The 21,678-nt window shown below is 33.0% G+C and overlaps 1 protein-coding gene across 1 annotated transcript in view; it reads left to right on the top strand.

Annotated features, from left to right (window-relative positions):
- Positions 1-18,370, top strand: part of Smc2 (structural maintenance of chromosomes 2) — a 49,732-nt gene extending 31,362 nt beyond the window's left edge. Inside the window, exons 19-25 of the mRNA XM_076843232.2 lie at positions 234-377; positions 3,680-3,874; positions 6,103-6,303; positions 8,110-8,226; positions 13,115-13,275; positions 15,509-15,656; positions 16,562-18,370. Of these exons, the coding sequence (XP_076699347.1) occupies positions 234-377; positions 3,680-3,874; positions 6,103-6,303; positions 8,110-8,226; positions 13,115-13,275; positions 15,509-15,656; positions 16,562-16,720 (1,125 nt within the window). The 3' untranslated portion in view covers positions 16,721-18,370. The remainder of the gene's footprint in view (positions 1-233; positions 378-3,679; positions 3,875-6,102; positions 6,304-8,109; positions 8,227-13,114; positions 13,276-15,508; positions 15,657-16,561) is intronic.
- The last annotated feature ends 3,308 nt before the right edge of the window (positions 18,371-21,678 follow it).

The raw sequence follows: 21,678 nt of genomic DNA, 5'->3' as shown, positions 1-21,678 counted from the left end.
ATTAGGGGTTTATAATTTAAATAAAAATTATAATTTGTTCCACATCTTTTAAACATGACTTCCATTTTCCCCTTTTTCTGGGGAGGCAGTTTAACATGTGCTTTTGGTAGCTGAGTTGTTGATAACTAAGCTGTGGGTTAGTTGACAATGAGACTACTGTTAATTTTTAGCCCTATATTTATTTGTCAACAGTTAATTACTTGTGTGAATACCTAAATATTGTGTTTGTTTAGGAAGTTGAAGCTATCACTTTGGAGCTGGAAGAGCTCAAGAGAGAGCATGCATCCTGTAAACAACAGCTTGAAGCTGTAAATGAAGCTATCAAATCCTATGAAGGTCAAATTGAATTAATGGCAGCTGAGGTAGCTAAAAATAAGGTAAGATTTATCAAATTGGAGAAACTGAGATACACGTTAATTTTTCTGTCTTTTCACTCTTGTCACGGTTTGAGTGTACGGCAAAAAATGGCGATTATAGATCCAAAAAGAACCTTGAAATAACATCAATAATTGTTCAAGTCTCAGTCTACTCAGAATACAAAATACACACTAGTTGGGACAAGCAGAGTTTAAAGAAAAAAATTATTAACTGTAGTAGAAGTTTGGGATGGCGGAAATTGATCACTAAGGTGTTAAGAGAATTCTTAAAAAATGAAGAAACAACAAAAAGAGGAAATAGCCCCTAGGGCTGAGGAACATATTTGATAAAGAGCCCCATTCCACTCAGAGGGCTGTGGACCAGATCTAGTTGCAGAAGGCATAGCTGTGGCCCACCGGTGGTGATATTTTCTGAGATGTCAGCAGAAGCTGTCCACAGTGAAGTGCTGCATGTATGTGGTACCTACTTGGAAATAGATTTCTAGAACACTGGCCACAAGATGGTGTCCATCCTGGAGACTTGTGAAGCCTCGTGCTTTGAGGCCAGATGCAACTGCTTTTGTTAAAAGCATGCTGGAACCAGCACAGAGTCCCTTCTTCCTACACTGTCCATATGGTAACATTTATTGATGAGGCTTAGTATGGTTGCAGATGGGAAGGGAGAAATGTTCCATTCTCAGAAGCAGGATAATGAAGGGTAGATTTTGAGTTGAGAGGATTTCAAATGTTATAAAGACAAACTGTTACCTGGAAGTCAGTATTACAACAGTTTGTATTAGAGACTGCCCTTCATGAATAATGAATATGCTCTATCATTTTTTGTGGAATATTTAATTCTGTTGATTTCTGTTTGTACTTTCCTTTTTGTAATACCACTTTCATTATCAAGGTTTCTTTCATCAGCTATAGATATTATTTTTTATAAGTAGTATATCTCATTTGAGTTTCATGTGAACTAAATGTACATGGCAGTCAACAGGGGACTTTGGTTCATTTACAAACATTTTCCCTTTTGTCAGATGCTTCTATATTTTTTATGTTTTTCCCCTTGAGATGATTGTTTTGGAAAATGCATTTTCCTCTTGGTTTTAGTCTTGGCTACATTCAATTTTTTTTTTAGCATATTTATTGCATAAATAGAACAAGAGAATAACAATTTTAACTACACTTTTTGATTATAAAATCACAATTCATCTCACTTTGTTTTGTTAGTGATTAATGTTTTCCATTTCTATTCAGTTTTCTTTTTTACTTTCAAAGTAAACTTTTTGATTTTATTTTTTTATCTCATTCTGTCCCTCCATATTTTCTGCTAACATTTCATCAGCATCATGTTGTAGAATTTTTAAAAAGGATGTATTAGTTTTCAAAGAGAAATGTGAAAATAATCCCCTCCTTTCTTGATCTAAAAACCAAAATCAAAATGTGAACATAATTCCATTAAGAGGGTATTTGTTTCTTTTTAATAGAAAAGTATAAAATGTTCTCACTTAGTTTTTAAAGGTTGTTCATTCAGGTTCTGCATTATAAATTATTTTCTTTTGCTGATAGGAGTAAATAATCACACTTGTGGGAAGCTAAGAAAAGAAAAACTACCTACCTACTAACTAATCATATTGATATAAACAAGACTGAAACTTCATTTCTGTTCAGTCTTAAGTGATAGATTTCCTTTGTATTTTTCTACCATTGTAAAAAAGATTGGCAGTCAAATCTGCAGTATATTCTTTACACTCCAGATGGAAAATAATCTTTGTAAACATGTTTTTGTCAAGTGTAGTTTTAGTTAATAACCCTTTGTCTTTATTTCTTTTAGTTAGCAGAGTTTTATTCACTTCCTTTTTTTGTTCTTGAAATGTTTTTAAAAAGCTAAAATCTTTTTTTTTTTAATTTACTTTTTTTTAGTTATAGATAAACACAATATCTTTATTTTTATGTGGTGCTGAGGATCGAACCCAGTGCCTCATGCATGGTAGGCAAGTGCTCTACCTCTGAACCACAACCCCAGCCGGCTAAAATATCTTTTGAGGTTTAAGGTGAATGCCAGAATTTGCCTTCCTGTGAAAGACTTCTAATGGTACAATTTAGGCAGGAAATTAAATCATATTGGGATCATTTAAGAGCCTGACATGGAGCATTTTTTGTTGCTCAAAATTATCTGGTTTTCTGATAAGTATGCCTAAAAAATACCTGAAACTTTTACTGGTGTTTGTAAACTACTTTAAGGAGGTCTGTTCTTCCTTAGAGTTTTTTGGCAGTTCGTTCTATTTACTTGTTTTTGCCCTTTGTTTTTCCTCCAACCTAAATATAAATTGAACTAGGAGTTTTCTGCTGTTGGTGTTGTTTTGTTTTCTTGTTGTTTCAAATACACATTTGTGTGAGTTTGGAATTATATCTTTACCCAAAAGGATATTCAAGATCTAGGAGGAAGCAATGGTATTTGTGAATATTGGTACAGTAAATCCCAAGGACAGTTAGCATTTCAGAAGTTAAGCAGCCCCAACTTTGGGAAGCATGATAATAGTGAAAGTCAGGTCAAGACATTTTTTCCCTGGGTGTGGGTGGCCCACGCCTATAATCCCATCGATTTGGGATGCTGAAGCAGCAGGATCCTGAGTTCAAAGTCAGCCTCAGCAACTCAGTGAGACCCTTTGTTTCTAAATAAAATACAAAAAAGGGCTGGGGATGTGGCTCAGTGGTTAAATGCTCCTGAGTTCAATAAATCTTATCCAAAAAAAAAAGGTTTTTTTGTGCCATAGGTCTCTTCCTTCCAAAACAGCTTTGCTTTCTCTTCCATTTCTCTGTTTTGACCCCTGCGTTAGAATCAAATGCTGTGACTTTCTGTTACCTTTGGTAAGATCCAAATGCTTTATATTACAGAATAGAGAAGGAGCAAGACCCAGCCTCCCTCTCTTTTCTCTGATCTTTGCCCTTCCTGTCATCTGGGATTCTGTTACATTATCTTCTTGTAAACTAGCCAGAATATTACTTTTTTGAGAGACCTCACAGGTCAGCTTCCAGTAGTCCCTCCTTCCACCCAATTAATTCCATCTACACTGTATTCATCAAAAACTATTATTTTCTGTATGAACATTGTTCCCCAGCAGGTTTTACTTCCAGTGGTAATCATCCCTTTGTCCTGTGTGTCAATTCATTGTCATCTTAATGGGGATATAAAATGTAGAATATTAGATGACCATCTGATTGTAATCACATTGATTTCTTGCTAGAAGTCTGTCAGACAAGCTTTTAGTAAAATAAAAACATTTACTTTATTCTTTAATTTTTTTTCTTTCTTTTAGGAGTCAGTAAATAAAGCTCAAGAAGAGTTGACCAAGCAAAAAGAGGTGATAACAGCTCAAGACCATGTAATTAAAGCTAAATATGCAGAGGTGGCAAAACATAAGGAGCAAAACAATGATTCTCACCTTAAAATTAAGGAATTAGATCATAATATCAGCAAACATAAAAGGGAAGCAGAAGATGCTGCGGCAAAGGCATGTTTGTGTTTATTTTTATCATTAATAATCAAGTTTTTGTTTCTGGGTCATTGAAAAAATTCTAGTAGACTGCTTAGTGAAAAACTTTATATAAAAGGCAGAACAATAGCCTAACATAATTTGAGCACACACTATTTTAACTGCTTCTCGACAGTACTTACTTTCAACAAATGTCACAAATGTTTTATTTTTAAATTTAATTTCAGGTATTTGTTCCCCTCAATAAGATGTATTTATTTAATGTTTAATGGTTTCCCATGTGAATAACTGCTTTTATCCCTAAATATTGATAGAACTAACTATTAATGTACTGGAATGATAAATATTTCATTAACTTTATTTCAAATTCAACTTAAAAAATTCAGTGAAATAAATATATATACACACACACATGGACACATATATAGGCATTGTTAAAAGACTTAATTGCCTTTCACATGGTCTTATAAAAGGATGTTTTTTTCAATTTATTAAAAAGTCTGATGTTTTACAAAAACAGTTATTTTGAGATTATTCCACAGTTTTTTGGTCACTTTTAAAACTTTCTTTCTGTGTTACAGTACCTTAAAGAAGAAAACAAAATTTTGCAGAAATTTGTTGTTTAGTTGAAAGGCTACATCCATATGGTCTTAACTATTCATCCATTATATTTTCCTATGAGTGTATAATACCCTGCTGCTTTTTTCACACGTGGGATCTTTTTAAGCATCCTGAAAGTACAAAAACTTTAACTTCAAAAGAATCATCAAGAACATACAAAATAGTCTTTCCACCCTCTGAAAGAATTATAGATGCCCATATAAGTTCACTTCTTGGCTTAAAAAAAATCATAATCTTCCACTTCATTACTGTTGATTTCTTTTTAGCATAATAGTTAGTGGTAGTGGAATCACTGAGATATTACCAATACCAATATTACTACTAATGGTTTTTGGTAATTAAAAATGTTAGTATTTGTGATTGCTGGGGTTTTTTTGTTTGTTTGTTTGTTTTGGTTGTTGTTGTTTTGTTTCTGTTTTGCTATTTAGGGGATAAAAGGAGGTATTTGCCAGTGGTGCTGCTAAAATCTTTGAAACATATTTTCTTTGAAAAACATTTAGGCATGCCTGTTAATAACAGCTACTATACTGGGCACTGAAGATACAAGAATGAGTAACACCTATGGAATACTTTCACAGGACTTAAAAGTCAGCACAGATGGTAGACTTTTGTAAATGATAATTTTGCTTTGGGGCCTAAGGATAAGCATATACCCGTGAAATTAGTGATGGTTGACAAGTTGATAAGGATTAGATTCTACCATTTAGCATGAATCTTAATTCTTATAGAAGAAAGCCTTTAATAACTATAATTTGAAATTTTTTTCATTGTATTATATGAAGAGGTATTAATACTGTGAAGTATTATACTGAAGCTAGCAGGAATAATAGAGAGTCAACATTAGGGCAATTTTTTTTCCTCAGACTTTAATCTTGATAAAATTATTACATAGTCAGAATTAGGCTTCCATGATTTTACTAAACCTGTGACTTAAGCATTTTACATGAATTTTAGCTCATCACAAGTTGTTTTTTGAAGCAATAGATTCATTTTGGTAAAATCTGAAAGAGTCTCTCTAAAGGAGCCTGATCTAACTTACCTTTTGTTTTAATGGAGATATTTTGTGTATGTACTTTAAGGATCTTAATCCAAAAATCTTAATTGCTTCAAAATCCAAAATCTGACATTATTCCACATCTTATGTAATGTGTCAGTCAAAACAAAGGCACATTAAAAATACATAAAATTAACCTTCAGATTATATAAGGTATGTATGGAACATAAATGAATTTTTTTTTTTAAAGACTGGGGTTCCTTCCCCAAAATATCTCATTATGTATATATAAAAATATTCCAAATTATTTTTAAAAACTCACTTCTGGTCTTAAGCATTTTGGATAAATGATTCTCAGTCTGTACCTTGTAAAAATTTCTGTGAGTTGACTCCTCTTCTAATGCTAAAGTAATAGGAAGATCTCTTTCTATAAGATCTGTTGTTTCTTGACCCTGTGCTCTAGGTAAAGATATTCAGTCTTATTTCTGTCAATGGTGAACCTCAATTTTTCAGATGATTATTGTATTTTTTTCTCCCGAATATTTGATTTTAAGTTAGTAAATATTTATGAAACTGGTTTATAAATGTTTTTTAAACAATCATAGATCTTTCTGTTTTCATATGTGGCTAGGTATCCAAAATGTTGAAAGATTATGACTGGATTAATTCAGAGAAACACCTCTTTGGCCAACCTAATAGTGCCTATGATTTCAAAACTAATAACCCCAAAGAAGCTGGTCAGAGACTTCAGAAGTTGCAAGAAATGAAGGAGAAACTAGGAAGAAATGTCAATATGAGAGCTATGAATGTACTGACAGAAGCTGAAGAGCGAGTAAGTCAATTTCCTATGGATATCTGAGCATATTAGAATGAAGTAGCATTGATGGCTCTGTATGACCTCTATGAAGTTATTTCATCCAACTTTTGCTTAATGCCCTACGTACTTTGTTTTCTATTTCCCTTTTTTCCCCTTTTCTTCATTTCTGATGACTTTATTTTTTTTTACCAGTTGTTTTTCTGTTCTGCTGTTCCTTGCATGATATTTCCATTGTTTTTTGCTCTTTGCTGTAAACATGTAAGTAAAAAACACTTATAGATCCCATTAATTCCTTAGTTCTGGCATAACCACTATTTTACTACTCTCTAAATCGAGCAGCATCTTCTAGGTCGTAATGCTCTTGATTACTTAATAGTTATCCATTTCTCCTACCCTGATAAAACTCTAGAAAGGGAACTTTAATGTCTCCTAGTAATGAACTTGGAAAGTCTTGCCATGAGAAAAACCCTGTGGGAACCACAGTCCCCACTCTTTGGGACACCGTAGGAAGAGGCAATCTTAGAAATTTTGTGTTAATGTCTCATACTTTCCTTAATTCTACAAAATTCTGTCTACATTTTATATTAAAGTAAATTGAGAGATCTGCAGAAGTGATAGTGTGTATGAGCTTGGTTACTCCTAAGAAATTTTGTTATAAGTCTTTAAAAAAATATATTAGTGACATTTCTGTATACAAGCAATCTGTTATTTTACATACCAAATAGGATAATAGTGCAGGCGCTGTGATCTTCTCTATAAAATGCTGGTTTTCATTTTTCTACATTATAGCTTTAAAAGTGTGGTATATTTGTGGAAAGAAATATTTTATCTAAATATGAGCTGCACACTATTGTAGAATTTACATACTTTTTGAAAACAATGATACCTAGACCCCCCCCTTTTTTTTTTTTTTTGTAAGAATTCATCAGGTCTTTTCTCCTTATCAGAGATGATGGCTTTTTTGTTTTTTCTTGTGGTTTTTTGGTCTGTTCATGTAAGAAATTACATGGACATATGCAAAAAAAAAAGATATAAAAATACAAAGAGGAGGTTGGCCAGTAAGGACTGGGACAGTGAGAAAGAACAAGACTGGCTGGAATTACAAAAGAGAATATGGAGTTTCCTTGAAATGTGCAGCTTAGAGGAAAAATGAGTTAGGAAGCATTTTAGAGTGTTTTAAGGCTGTTCATGATATAACTATTCCACTGCAGCCTCCCTCAAAGGAAGAGATGGTGTTTGAATTAAAAGTCCAGGCACCCATAATGTAAATATAGGAGAGAGCATTCTAGGAAAAAAACAAAAACAATGAAGAGAATAAGTTTATCATGTTCAAGAACCTGAAAAAAAAAAAAAATAAACATATGGCTAGACTCTGGGGAAGAGTCTGATGCTTTAAAGTCAGAGATAAATAGTAGCCAGATTCTATTATTGTGAAGAATTAAAATTTTACTTATGTTATTTCTAAGACTTTTCCTTTTTATTCAGAACATTTACTGAGTTTACATATGACACATTTTCCTTTTTTGCTTTGATTGCTAGGAAGATAATATAATACTAATGGTTAAAATATTTTGAGAAATATTCCTAAAAATTCTCACTTCTAATAATTGAATTTTACTATAAACATTTGGGTGATATATTTACTTTATTCATAATTTGGTTTGCATTATAATTCTTAGTATATTGTACCTTTTGGTAAATAGGATTGTATGTATTATATTTAAAATAATGAAACCTCTTATTCCTGAGTGAATTTCAGAATATGGAGGAAAGTTTGTATTTGCCAAATATGCTTAAAAATTATGCTTTTTAATCTCACAGTATAATGACTTGATGAAGAAGAAGAGAATTGTAGAAAATGACAAATCCAAAATCCTTGCAACTATAGAAGACCTTGACCAAAAGAAAAACCAAGCTCTAAATATTGCTTGGCAAAAGGTATTTGAGCCCTAAAATTCTTTCTTTCATTCTGTATGAGTCAAGGGTCATCATTGGGTATATGTTCTAAGAGGAATTTGATATGACTAATTGTGTTTAAATGAGGCCTATGCTTACGCCTTAATAACGTAATAGACTTTAAATTCATTTTATCTTTTTGAACTTGACTGTTTTTGTCACTCCATCAAGTCGTGTACTATGGTTCTTAAGCTGTATTAAATCCTGATTTTCTAGCTTTCTCTATTTCTTACTATTATCCTCATTTACCAGGACAGTATTACTTTTGAAGGAGATTCTATTCATTTTCTTTACCTCTTAGGAGTCTGTAGGCTTTTAACACATGGAGGAAACCTTGGATGCTATTCAATTTCTGTTGTACTCCACTCAGCTTCTGCTTGAAACTAGAAATAGTCAATATCTATTTCACATGGTCGAAGCTCTACTTATTGAAACCAGAAACCCTTTCCAAGGATGTTTCCAATTCTACCATCTTCAGCTTCTCTTGTTCAGACTAACAAAAGTCAAATATTAGTTCTTAAACATTTCCATAGCAGTTTTTTAAAGAATATATTTTCAGTTGACATAATTACAATACGTAGTGATCAGACCCAGGTAATTGACATATCCATTACCTGTGACATTTAATATTTCTTTTTGTTGGAACATTCAAAATCCTATATACTAGCAATTTTAAAATAATTGCTGTCAATCATAGTTATCCTGCTGTATATAGAACATTAGAATTAATTTCATCCTGCTGTACTCCTTATACCCGTTAACAATCTTCTCTTCATCCCTCCTTACCCATATCCTTCTAGGTTTCTAGTAACCACTATTCTAGTCTTTCCTTCTCTGAGATCAGATTTAGCTTTCATATAAAAGCCAGAACTATATTTGTCTTTCTGGGCCTATTTCATTTCACTTAACATGTCCTCCTATTCCTTAGATGACAGAATTTTATTCCTTTTTAATGGCTGAATTAATATTCCATTTATTCATCAATACATACCTTGGTTGATTTCTACCTAAAAGTTTATCAATTTTGTTTATTGATTTTTGTGGTTTTTTTTTTGTTTGTTTTTTTTGTTTTTTTTTTTAGTTTCTTTTTTATTTTTAGAAGCTGCCATTTTTGTTATTTCTTTCCTATACTAATTTGGGGTTTTCTTTGTTCTTGCATTTCTGGTTCCTTACAGCACATCATTATGTTGTTGGAATTTGTATTTGTTTGTTTTTGATGTAGGTACTTCCTGTGTAAACTTCCTTCTGAATACTGCTTTTAGTAATTGGTATGTGTTTATATTTTTCATTTTTCTTAAGAATTTTTTTGGGGTGTATTCCTTTAATTTCTTCATTGACCCATTAGTCATTCCTGAAATTCTTTCATTTGTATTTGTACTATTTCTAAAGTTTCCCCAGTCATTGATTTCTAGTTTTATTGTATGTGGTTGGAGAAGATAACAAATCCAAAAATCACAGCATGCTAAGACTTGTTTTGTGACCTAACATATGGTCTGTCCTGGAGAATGTTCTTTATAATGATGAAAAGAATATGTTTTCTGCAGTTATTGGATGAAATTTCTATAACTCTCTGTTAGTTTCAATCAGTCTATGGTATGATTTAACTCTGATGTTTCTTTGTTGATTTTTTTTTTTTTTTTTTTTTTTTTGGTCTGGATGATTGGTACATTGATGAAAGTACAGTGTGGAAGTCCCCATCTATTATTATATTAGTCTCTGTTTTAGATCCAATCAATAAGTGTTGCCTTATATAATTGGGTGCTCCAGTGTGGAGTGCTTGTATACTTACAATTGTTATTTCCTCATGTGAAATTGATTCCCTTGTCATTATATAGTAACCTTGTCTCTCTTTACAGTTTTTGATTTGAAGTCTATGTTTTCTGTTAGAAGTATACCTATTCCCACTTTCTTTTTGTTTTGATTTGTATGGTATATCCTTTTCCTTCCCTCTGTTTTCAATCTGTGTGTCTTTACTGGTGAAGTAAGTTTCTTCAAGGCATCATATTATTGGGTCTAGTTTTGTTTTTGTTTTTTAATCCATCAGCCAGTCAGTATTTTAATTGGGAAATTCATTTAAAAATTCAAGGTATTATTGATAAATGACATTATACTCCTGTTAATATTTTTATGTTCATTTGTACATCCTCTGTTAATTTATTGTTCATCTTTGTGGTTCGGTGGTTTTCTGTTGGGTAAGATTTTTGTTTTTGTTTTTTTAATCACATTATCTACTCTGTTAAGTTTTAAAATTTTGTGTTTTCATGATTGTACTTCCCATTCTTTCACTTCCAGTGTCGAACTCTAAAGCATTTCTTGTAGGTCTGTTTTGGTGATGAATTTCCTCTGTTTTGTCTCGAAAAGTATTATATCTATTATAACCTTCATTTCTGTTGAGTAGCTTTGTTGGGTATAATGTCCTTGGTTGACAAATTTTTCTTTTAGGACTTTGAATAAATCATCTCATTCTCTTCAGGTGTATAAGGTTTTTTTTTTTTTTCAACAGAGAAATCTGCTTTTCATTCAATGACTTGATTTTTTTCCTCTTACTGCTTTTAGAGTTCTCTCTTTATCTTATGCTTTTAAGAGGACCTATTCTGGTGAAATCTATTAGTAGTCCTTTGAGCTTACTGGTTTTGGATGTCCCTGTCTTGGAATGTTTCAGCAGCTATTCTGTTAAGCAGGTTTTCAGTGTCTTTTCCTTTCTTTTTTCCTATGGTTGCTCACTTAATGGTGTCCCATAAATCTCATAAAGTTTCTTCTTTTTTGTCTTACTAGATTCTTTGATGAGACCTATCTTTAAGCTCAGAAATTTTTTCTTCTGCTTGGTCTAGCCTGCTTTTTATACTCTAAACTATATGTTGTGTTTATTGAGTTCTCCAAGATTTATTTTATGCTTCTTTTATGATCTTTTTACTGAAATTTTCTATTTGTTTAATGAATTATCTTCCTAATTTTGTTGTATTGTCTGTATTCTGTAGTATCTCATTAAATTTTCTTAAAAATCATTTTGAAGCCTTTTTCAACTAGTTCTTGGATTTCCTTTTCTTTTGGATCCATTGCTGGACAGTTATTATGTTCCTTTGGGGCCATCATGTTAGCTTATGATTTTTTATGCTTTCTGTGTCTGTGCATTGATATTTGTGCATCTGGTGGATCAATTAATTGCCTATACCAGTTTATTGGCAGATTTCACAGTGTCAGACTTTATCTTAGCAATGTTTCTAGGAAGTCAGTAGGATAGGGTGTATTGAATTTGGTTTCACATGAGTGTCTTGGTCTGTTGTTTGTGTACTTCCTTCAGTTGAAGTCAGTGTAAGTGTTGTCTGTCGGTGTCCAGTAACCTAAGCTACAGGAGTTGTGGGATTGCATTCACAACTGGGATACAACCCATCTAGGTAAGATAGATTTTTCTGGTGACTGGGCACAGTGTGTCCTGCGGTAGGTATAAGCATCAGTTTCTGCAGGATGTTTAGGGTTGCTCTGGTGGGCAGTTTTAGTCAAGGCACAGCTGGTACAGCAGCAGAGATATGGCACCTGTCATTTTCTGAGGATCAATGAGGTGGGCATAGGTTGGTGAAGTACAGTATGCCCAACAGCAAATAGGACACTTTTTAGTAGCTCATACTGGTGGGTCCAGATGGGGGACCCTTCAGTGTCCGTTGGCTGCATGGCTGACTTTATAGGGAATCTGGGTGGCAACCTGTGCATCTTTTTCCTGGGACTGAAGGATGTTGGGTAATCTGACTGGTTTGCAGGATTGGTAAGGGCGGCTGCCTGTTTCACAAGTGGCCTCTTTCTACTATCAACTTCTACTGTGTAGGATGTTACTTAGATGAGCAGTTGCTCTTTAGATGTTGTTCCTTAGTTAAAGCTGTATTCAGAAGTGCTGCTTGTCACCAAGAGACTTCCTAATTATGTTTACATTTCAATTTTGTGTATATATAGTTGAATTTGGAGATCTCCCTGGAGAACATGACTGTCAAATTCTGAAGATTTATTTTTGCAGGAGGGGAATATGGGTTTATATGTATGTATACCATCAAATTTGCTTTAACAGTTATTAAGTCATGTCTTTGAAGACAGGTGGCCAAATTCCCAAATCATTGATTAGGTGTGTATGCACAAAATTTTCCTGTTACAAACTAGAATTCTGTCCCTAAATTCCTGTATATAGTATCTTACTGTAGCAAGATAGGGGAATACCAAGTAGCTTTCTCATCTTTTTTTTCTTTTGGAATATAGTGCTATTCCTGGCCCATCACACCTATCCTTTTTGACTATGAGATAAGGGATATAGAAAAGAATCCTTTAACATCTTCAACTGATCTGGTCCTCAATTTTATTTCTTCTTTTCTCCAAGACCTCATCTTGCTTTACATAGGTATTTAGTTGGTGACCCTTGACCCATCTTACCCTATTAATCAACAGGAGGAAAAAATTTACAAGGGAATATTTTTTTGTTGTGTGTTTGCTTCTCCAACTTTTGTATTTTTCCCCCATGTGAAATAATTGTGTTTTTCTTGAGGATTCTTGTAATATGTTCTATAAAAGCATGAAAACTTTGGAATAGAAGAAGAAATGTAGCCTCTGATTTCCTCCCTGAAAGTTACGGTATGTCTTAGTAAATTGTTTTAGTTCAGGTCCAGATATTTCTGTCTTTATGGGCCAGCCAGTCTCTGCCATAGTGCTAACAACCATAGACAGTTTCTAAATGAATGGACATGGGCAGATGTCACATGAGATAGTTAGCCAATCTCTAAATTAAAATAACATATAACAAAATGGACCTGATGAATATCATGTACATATACAAGTAATTAATCCTTCTTAGAAAGCATTCTGATGTTTTAATATGACTTTTTTAATCCAGGTAAACAAAGACTTTGGATCTATTTTTTCTACTCTTTTGCCTGGTGCAAATGCTATGCTTGCACCACCAGAGGGACAAACTGTTTTGGATGGTCTCGAGTTCAAGGTTGCTTTAGGAAATACCTGGAAAGAAAACCTAACTGAGCTTAGTGGTGGTCAGAGGTGAGTAACCCTTTACAATATTATAATAGCCCATTCTCTTTATTTTATTGTAATCCTTCATTTCATTACCTTCCAATTTTATTTGAATTTTGATTTGCTTAACTACCTTTATATAGAGAACTTAAGAAGCTTAACATAAGATCATTAATTTGGTTGGACTGATTGATTAAATTAGTAGGCAGTAAAGGAGAAGAAAGAATAGGCAACTAGAAAACTAAATAACATGAAAAACAACTTTTCAAACATGGGAAAAATGAATAAATACTTAAGGACTATGAAACATGAAAGAGGAAGCTGCAGTACTAAGCCTTGTGCTTACCCTGACTTTTTCCTTGGTGGCAGTTTCTGGGTATCAGAAGCAAGGAGGGGAACCCAGTAGAGCTCAGTATTCTTACTAAATTGAGGAGATATCAATTAGAATTTTGGGAAGTCCAAGACAATACACCTTAGCATTAAGTTTAGACTGTCCCTGAAACGAAGGCCACTATAGACAGACCCTAAGAAACTTGACAACGACCTTGAAAGGATCAATCGGATCTGCATGTTATTTAATTGTTTGTCAGAACAAAGTCCAGTTCTTATTTATAGGAAGACGATAAAATTAACTCACTATTCAACCTCAAGGTTTCCTTGAAAATCAAGGAAATGTGATTCTAACCTAGAGAAAAATCATCAGTAGAAACAGACCCAGGAATGACAGAAAGTATGTATCTATGAGACAAGTTAGATTATTATTTTTTTCTTATGTTCTTGAGAAACAGAAAGAGGCTATTAAAAGGAATCAAGATAAATATCTGTATATACAAACATACCTGAAATGAAAAATTTACTGCATGGGATTAACAGCAGATTAGACACTGTAAAAGAAAGATAAGCAAACCTGAAGGCATAACAACAGAATTTATTCAACCTAACTAAGAAATTTTAAAAAACTGAAAGAAAGGGCTAGGATATGACTCAGTAATAGAGTGCTTGCCCGGCATAGGCAAGGCCCTAGATTTGATCCTTTGCACTGTAAAAAGATAAATAAATCAAAAGGGAAAAAACAGTAACCTGTGGAGAGATGCCTGATGTACATATAACCGAAATTCTAAAAAGAAATGAAGACGGAAACGTGTGTGATATATATATAATATATATATATATATATATATATATATATATATATGTATGTATGTATGTATATATATATATATATGTATGTATGTATATATATATATATATATGTATGTATGTATATATACATATATATATATTTGAAGAAATTAAGGCCCCAAGGCTTCCATATGTGATGAATTCTGAAAGCCACACATCTGTGAACACAGAGCCATACACACAGTGGAACAGCAAAACATATATAAAGTTGCTGAAAACTCATGATTAGGAGAAAAATTTATAAGCAGCCAGTGGAGAAGACAAATTATTTGTGAATAATAAAGATAAGGATACAATGATTTTAGATTTCTAAAACTATGCAAAACAGAAATTTAGAACATCTATGAAGTGCTGAAAGAAAATGCCAACCTATATAATTATTATAAAAGAAAAATTCTTCACACTGAAGACAATTTAAATACTTTTTCAGACAAAAGCTGAAATAATTTGGTACAACAGACTATGCTAATGCTTATCAGAAGTTCTTGAGCAAAAGGAAAGTGATATTAGATGGAGCCTTCTGTCTATGCAAAGTAATGAAGATATTGGGGAAAAGATGAAATGTGGAATTGAAGGAAGTTTCTCTGAACTTAACAGTGACTCAGAAGATCAGCATACTGATAGAAACTTAGTTTGTTTTATCTGACTTTCTGCCTGCAAACAGTCAAATAATTAAAACCTCCTGCATGGGAGGATTAGAGGAACTCTAGACAGGGGAAAGGAGAGGGAAGGGAAGGAAGGGGGAAAGGGAGTAAAAAAGACGGTGGAATGAGATGGACATCATTACCCTAAGTACATGTATGAAGACACATATGGTGTGAATATACTTTGTATACAACCAAAGATGAAAAATTGTGCTATGTGTAATATGAATTGTAATGCATTCTGCTGTCATATGTAACGAATTTGAGTGAAAAAAATTTTAAAAAGAAATAAATGTTGAGTTTGAATCTTAAAGATTTTTTTGTATGACTTTTCAGATAAATCTATATTACTATTACTAGATTGCAGATTTCTTTCTTTTTTGTTAAAAAGTAGTCAAATGTTTATGTCTTTTCTTCTACCAATCTTCTCTTAGGTCTTTAGTGGCTTTATCATTAATATTGTCTATGCTCCTCTTCAAACCCGCTCCAATTTATATCTTGGATGAGGTAGATGCAGCCTTGGATCTTTCTCATACCCAGAATATTGGACAGATGCTTCGTACTCATTTCACGCATTCTCAGGTAACAACCAGGAAAAAAAAAAAATGTATCAATAATAGTTTGAGTATTTGGTTTTCTAAATTCTTGAGTAAGTATCCAATGTTAGTGAGATGTTTAAGTTTGAAGGATACTGAAAGTATTATATGTCTGTTTAAATAAGTTTGAGTTCAATGGTCATGGAAGAAAAAAAAGTTTTGGGGTCCCTATAAAGAAAGAACCAGACATTAAAATTGTTGATTGTAGCATAAAGGAATTTAGAATTGATTCTTGATGTAATTATTATCTGTTTCTAGCTGACATAGGATACACAATCTGAACAGAAATCTTAGTATACCCTTAACAGAAAAATCAGAAAATTGTATGGTATTCAGTGGGGTAACTTTTGTTTTTTTCTGCCTGAAATCTGAAGAAAAGTCCCTTGAAGCTAAGAATAGTTTATTTTTATTGTACTATTGCTATAGGAACTGTGTCTGCCAAATACAGTTGCATAAATTATGCATTGTACAACGCTGGGGGCTTCATTTATCATTGTTTGTCATAGATTATTTATGGTGGCATTTTGGGGACATAAAACTGGTGTCTTAATTATATACAGTTCACATTTGGGTTAGAGATGGGGCTGTGGAAACTTGTAGCCTTGTTATTATATATATTAAGATTTTACTAAGGCAGTTAGATCTAGGAGCAGAACAAAAGCAGCAACAAGCTGTCAACCATGGGAAGTAGTAAAGTTGAGCAGCGAAGTATTCAGGGTAACATTGAGACTTCTAAAATCAAATGTGGAAACTAGTCTAATATCGATATTTTTTTCTTGGCATGTAAGGGCATGCATTTTCTTGGAGTCAAGTATTGGGATGAACTCTTTCAGGAATATTACAATAATTTTTTAATGCTGGCTTTTTTTTTTTTTTTCTTTTTCCCTTAAGTTCATTGTAGTGTCCCTAAAAGAAGGTATGTTCAACAATGCAAATGTTCTTTTCAAAACCAAGTTTGTGGATGGTGTTTCTACAGTAGCCAGATTTACTCAAAGTCAAAATGGAAGGATTCCCAAGGAAACAAAATCCAAAGCAAAAGGACCCAAATGAGCATATGATGGAAGTTTAAAATGCAAACCTGCACCTTGACCTGTTTTTCAAACATAATCTTTTAAGAACTTGGGATATAATTTGTTTATATAATGTTATTTTGTTACTTAACTCATATTTTTTCTTCCTTTTTATTATCACTTATAAATGAGCAGATTTCTCTTTTTCACAATTAACATAACTCTGGTCCAATTAGTGTGGTTGTGATTTTATATCTATCAACAAATGCTTGTTCTTAGTGCAAGTTTTTTAAATATGTTTGTATTAGGGAGCCTGAGAATACCTAGCTGGTAGTAAATTCTATATGTAAAAGCAAAAATATAAAGAAAAAGATGAAGTTAAATTACAGGATAAATATAGCTGACAGTCAGCTTTTAATTAGTTTAATTACTAAACCAGTATTAGTGTATTTTCTATTGCTGATAAAAATCATTTAGGTAAGGAAAAATTGTAAAGCAAGTAGCTGAACAACAAAAGGAACACAAAGCTATTATGCATGCACCAAGCTATTTGAGGATAGTCTCTTGTGGACACAAGGCCAGATGCTGGGATAGGAGACAAATCTTGAAATGATTTCCCATTTTAATGATGTTGAAATATCATGTTTTTTATGTACAATAATTGGTTTCTGCAATCATAAGTAGGGTTTTTTTTTAAGCTTTATGAGTATTTAAATGGAGTTTGGAAAGAGGTGTGTCGAATGGTGCTTTCTGTGGGTTTATGTGCAGTCTCCCAGTATATTTTCAAAGATTATTGGCACTCTTTAATATTCTAATCAAGGACCTGTTGGTGAATGAGAGTCTAAGACCCAGTGGACTAAATCAAATTGATCTTTCTCTTGAGTCTGACAACTATGAATAAATAGATCTATTTCTCCTACTAAATTACTCAAGAGCTTGGTGATTATCATAATTCTTGGTGCCTTTTGCTTTCCATTTCAAAGAGGTGAGGCTAAATTCCTTTAGAATTGGAAAAAGGAAGTTATTACACACTATAAGACTACTATCTTTTTTTTTTATTATGTTTTGTACAATGCCAAAACAGTGTCTCTACTATGAATCCTACATGTTTTGATGTGATCTAATCTTATTGTGGATGAATTATTTGGGGCCATATCCTTTCCTGATACTTGAGCCTTAATTCTTTAGTTATTATCATCCTTTCCCTGATAATAGGCTCATATTTCCTGACCCCGGATTTAACATTGCTCATTCTTCATTCTCTATACATATCTCAGATGTTTTAATAATATCCAAATAATTGATATTTGGGGACAGATTGGAAAGGATTTGATCTGGAGAGAGTTCTGTCTACTGTGGAAGGGAAAGGAGATAAAGCTATAAATACTGAGTTACAGAAGGTCCAGTATCACAGGTAACAGACCTAGAGTTTGTTTCCTTTCACAAAAGTATTCTAATCTGTTGACCAAAATAGCAGTATCCATTCCCACTATCACCAAAAAGTATACCAGCAAAATTAGTATTATTTATTTTAATATTTCTGATTAAACAATTATAAAATGGTACCTGATTGCTATTTTAGCTAGCATTTTAACAATAACGTGGGGTTAAACATTTTGCCATTATGTACTGATTTTCCTTTCCTGTGGTACAATTTTCTGCTTGTGTACTTTTCTGGTTTTTGTCTTGTATATATTCTCACTATGAAGATTCTCAAATATATTAAATTTTTGTGAGTAATGTTGTTCTTTAATTAGAGGGAAGACATTAAGGGAAATGGGGACATTTATTTTGTACAACTACAATTGATCAAACACTTTTCATTTGTATACATTTTCATATTTATTCACAATAACAGATAAAAACTGTTCTCAGTATTATATAATTGAGAAAAGTTGAACTTGCTCATGGTGATAACAATAAGAGGCAGAGCCAAAGTGTGGATGTGACAGTTAGTTCCCAAAACCTGTGGATATACTATTTGAGTATCCCTTATCTGAAATACTTTGTACCAGAAGTGTTTCTGATTTTGGAGTATTTCATAGTCTACTGGTTGAGCATCCTTAGTCCCCAAATCCAAAATGCTACAAAATCTGAAATTTTTTAATAATATAAATAAAGATTAATTGACAACTAAGTATATGTGGTGCTGAGAATCAGTCCCTTTCCTGCACACATGCCAAGCAAACACTGTACCACTGAGCCACAACCTCAGCTCAAAATCTGAAATTTTTTTGAGAATCATTTAGTTCTCAAAAGGTTTTAGATTTTTAAGTTTAGGATGCTTGACTTTGTTGACATCTTGAACATTTACATTTATTGTTCAGACCTAGATATCCCTCTGTGAGCAATATGTAAAAATATGTAAGTATTTTCAAGAACTTGAAACATTTAAAGAAAGCAATTCTTATTGCTGCCATTTTAGTATATTTCAGGAAAGCTAACAGCAAATGCAAAGCAAGACTTTAAAATTCCTCTTCCAATATGGTGGAGTGATCTATTAAGCCAACACATCAACAGATAATAAGAGATTATGGACAAAATAACCAAAAAACAACTATGTGGTACTTAAAGCTCTGGGTACTTAAGCAAAAGTTAGAAGATTATAGATGGGAGAGAAAATTTGGAGGCACAAGCTAAATTTAATGTTTTAGCACCTTTGACCTAATTGATCCTGGCTGGATTGCCATGATGCAGCTGTGGGACATTTAAATGATAATAGAAAATGTACTGTCTTTCCTTACTGAACTAAAGGACAAGCACAGATGATGATGGTAAATGAACTTGGCCTAAGCGATTGACTCCTGAACTATGAGGTTTTGCCTACTTCAGTGGTTCTGTAGTGTTGGTCAGAGGGATTAAAATGATTAAATCTTTTAAATATGCTAAATATTCTTAATCCATACTATTTCATACTCATTGTTTGCCTGCTTACACAATGGGGCATAATTTGTCCCTACTCTATATTTTTGTCTTTGTATGAATTGCATACAGGGGAGAACTTTGAGCTATAAAAGAGAATAGATGTGACTAGGTTTACAACATCTTACTTAAACAGAATCCATTATTGTCCTTCAGGTTTAAGCAAATTTTCCAAAGAAGTACTCACCCACCCCCATAATAGATTGATTTTATTTTTTTTTATAAATACACGACAGCAGTGGAATGCATTACAATTCTTGACATTACAATAGATGACATTTTGTAACATCTACTAAGAGTACAGCTGCTTTTAAGGCAGGTAGGATCATTAATTCTTATTCCACACCAAACTCACTGCTTTTAACCATAGTGTAGCAAATAAGGTTTGTGATTTTTGTTGGGTGAAGTAACAGCATGTTCTGATGACATTTTTACCTAAGAAAATGAAAGGCACTGAAGAAAAGATACTTTGTTCATCAGGATAGTCATCACAGCTGCAAGTAGTGAGACTTCAAATTATGTCCTATGGGGTTGAGAAGAGCCAGGTGACGTGAGTTTCTGGCTCCTACAAGAGTTGTTTTATGCTATCACCAGAATAGTTTGTAGGAAATGTATGACCCTAAAAATATTCAAATAATGTTTGAAAGTTAAAAATACTACTTTAGACTAGATTGGTATAGTATATAGTCCACCTGTGTGTCTGTTTTTTTTTTCCTGTCTTACAGTGCCAACAAAAATGGAAATAGGCCAGATATTGGTTGTTACTCTAGTCATGAGAGAAATCCATGGGAATGATGGCTTTCTATTTAGATAATTGGAGTGTGGTGCAGGGTGTTCTAAAGATGATGTTACTAAAAGTAAAAAGTAGTCATGAAAGTTAACTCAATTTTAATTTATTCTGTATCTATATAGGTCTTATGATTTGCCAACTATTTATAATAATATGTATTCTCCAATACATACCCTTCCCACTCCTGTACCCTAATCTCCAATAGGGAAAGGACGGTCACAGTCTCCTTTAAGTGTAAACTCAAAATTTTAATTTATTCTATATCTAGGTAGGTCTTATGAATTGCCACCTATTGTCAATTGTGTTAGCACTTTAAAGGAGACTGTGACTGCCCTTTCTCTGTTGGAGATTAGGGTACAGGAGTGGGAAGGGTATGTCTTGGAGAAGAAAGGGAACAAATACTTGTAATACATTATAGTAATTAATATATAAATGCATTAAATGCATATATCAATAAGTGCAAAAAGGGCTGAAAAACCACAAAGATAGAGGCTGGGGTTGTGGCTCCGTGGTAGAGGGCTTGCCTTGCATGTATGAGGCACTGGATTTGATCCCTCAGCACTATATAAATAAATAAATAAAGGCATTGTGTTATGTACAACTAAAAAAAAAATTTTAAAACCACAGAGGTACAGCTATTTTGGGGGGATGGCGGGGAGGGGGGGCATGGGTCCCGAACTCTGAAGCACTCAACCACTGAGCCACATCTCCAGCCTTATTTGTATTTTATTTAGCAATAGGATCTTACTAAGTTGTTTAATGCCTCACTAAGATGCTGAGGCTGGCTTTGAACTTTCAATTCTCCTGCCTCAGCCTCCCTAGCCACTGGGATTACAAGCATTTGTCATCACACCAGGCCAGAGCATTTTCTTTGAAGAGATTTCATAAATTGGTCTTGATTGACAGGTGAGTTTGGTGATTTATTAGATTATGCAGTTATAACACTGTTAGAACTGTATTATAATTATTGGTTCATGCATTCATTGAATAGAGGTACTTGCTACCTTATATGTTAGATTAAAAATGTGAGAATTTTAAGACGAATGGACAAAGTATTCTGAAAGATTGACAGTCTAGTTCAGGAAATTCTGACTTCACAAATTTGGGGATAGGAACCTTTTGATTTGTAGATCTTAGTCTAATTTCTAAATACAGTTTGATTTCAGAAAATATATATTGAATTCTTCAAAAATTCTTTTTGTATCCCTGAATAGTAACTTTTTGTTCCTTTAACTAATTTCAGCCTCATAATACCAATACAGAACTTGTCATTATAGCTTAAAAAA

The sequence above is a fragment of the Callospermophilus lateralis genome, chromosome 2 (genome assembly GCF_048772815.1).
Source record: "Callospermophilus lateralis isolate mCalLat2 chromosome 2, mCalLat2.hap1, whole genome shotgun sequence".
NCBI lineage: Eukaryota > Metazoa > Chordata > Mammalia > Rodentia > Sciuridae > Callospermophilus > Callospermophilus lateralis.
The sequence above is the reverse complement of the archived record's forward strand: the minus strand, read 5'-3'. Positions and strand labels throughout refer to the sequence as shown.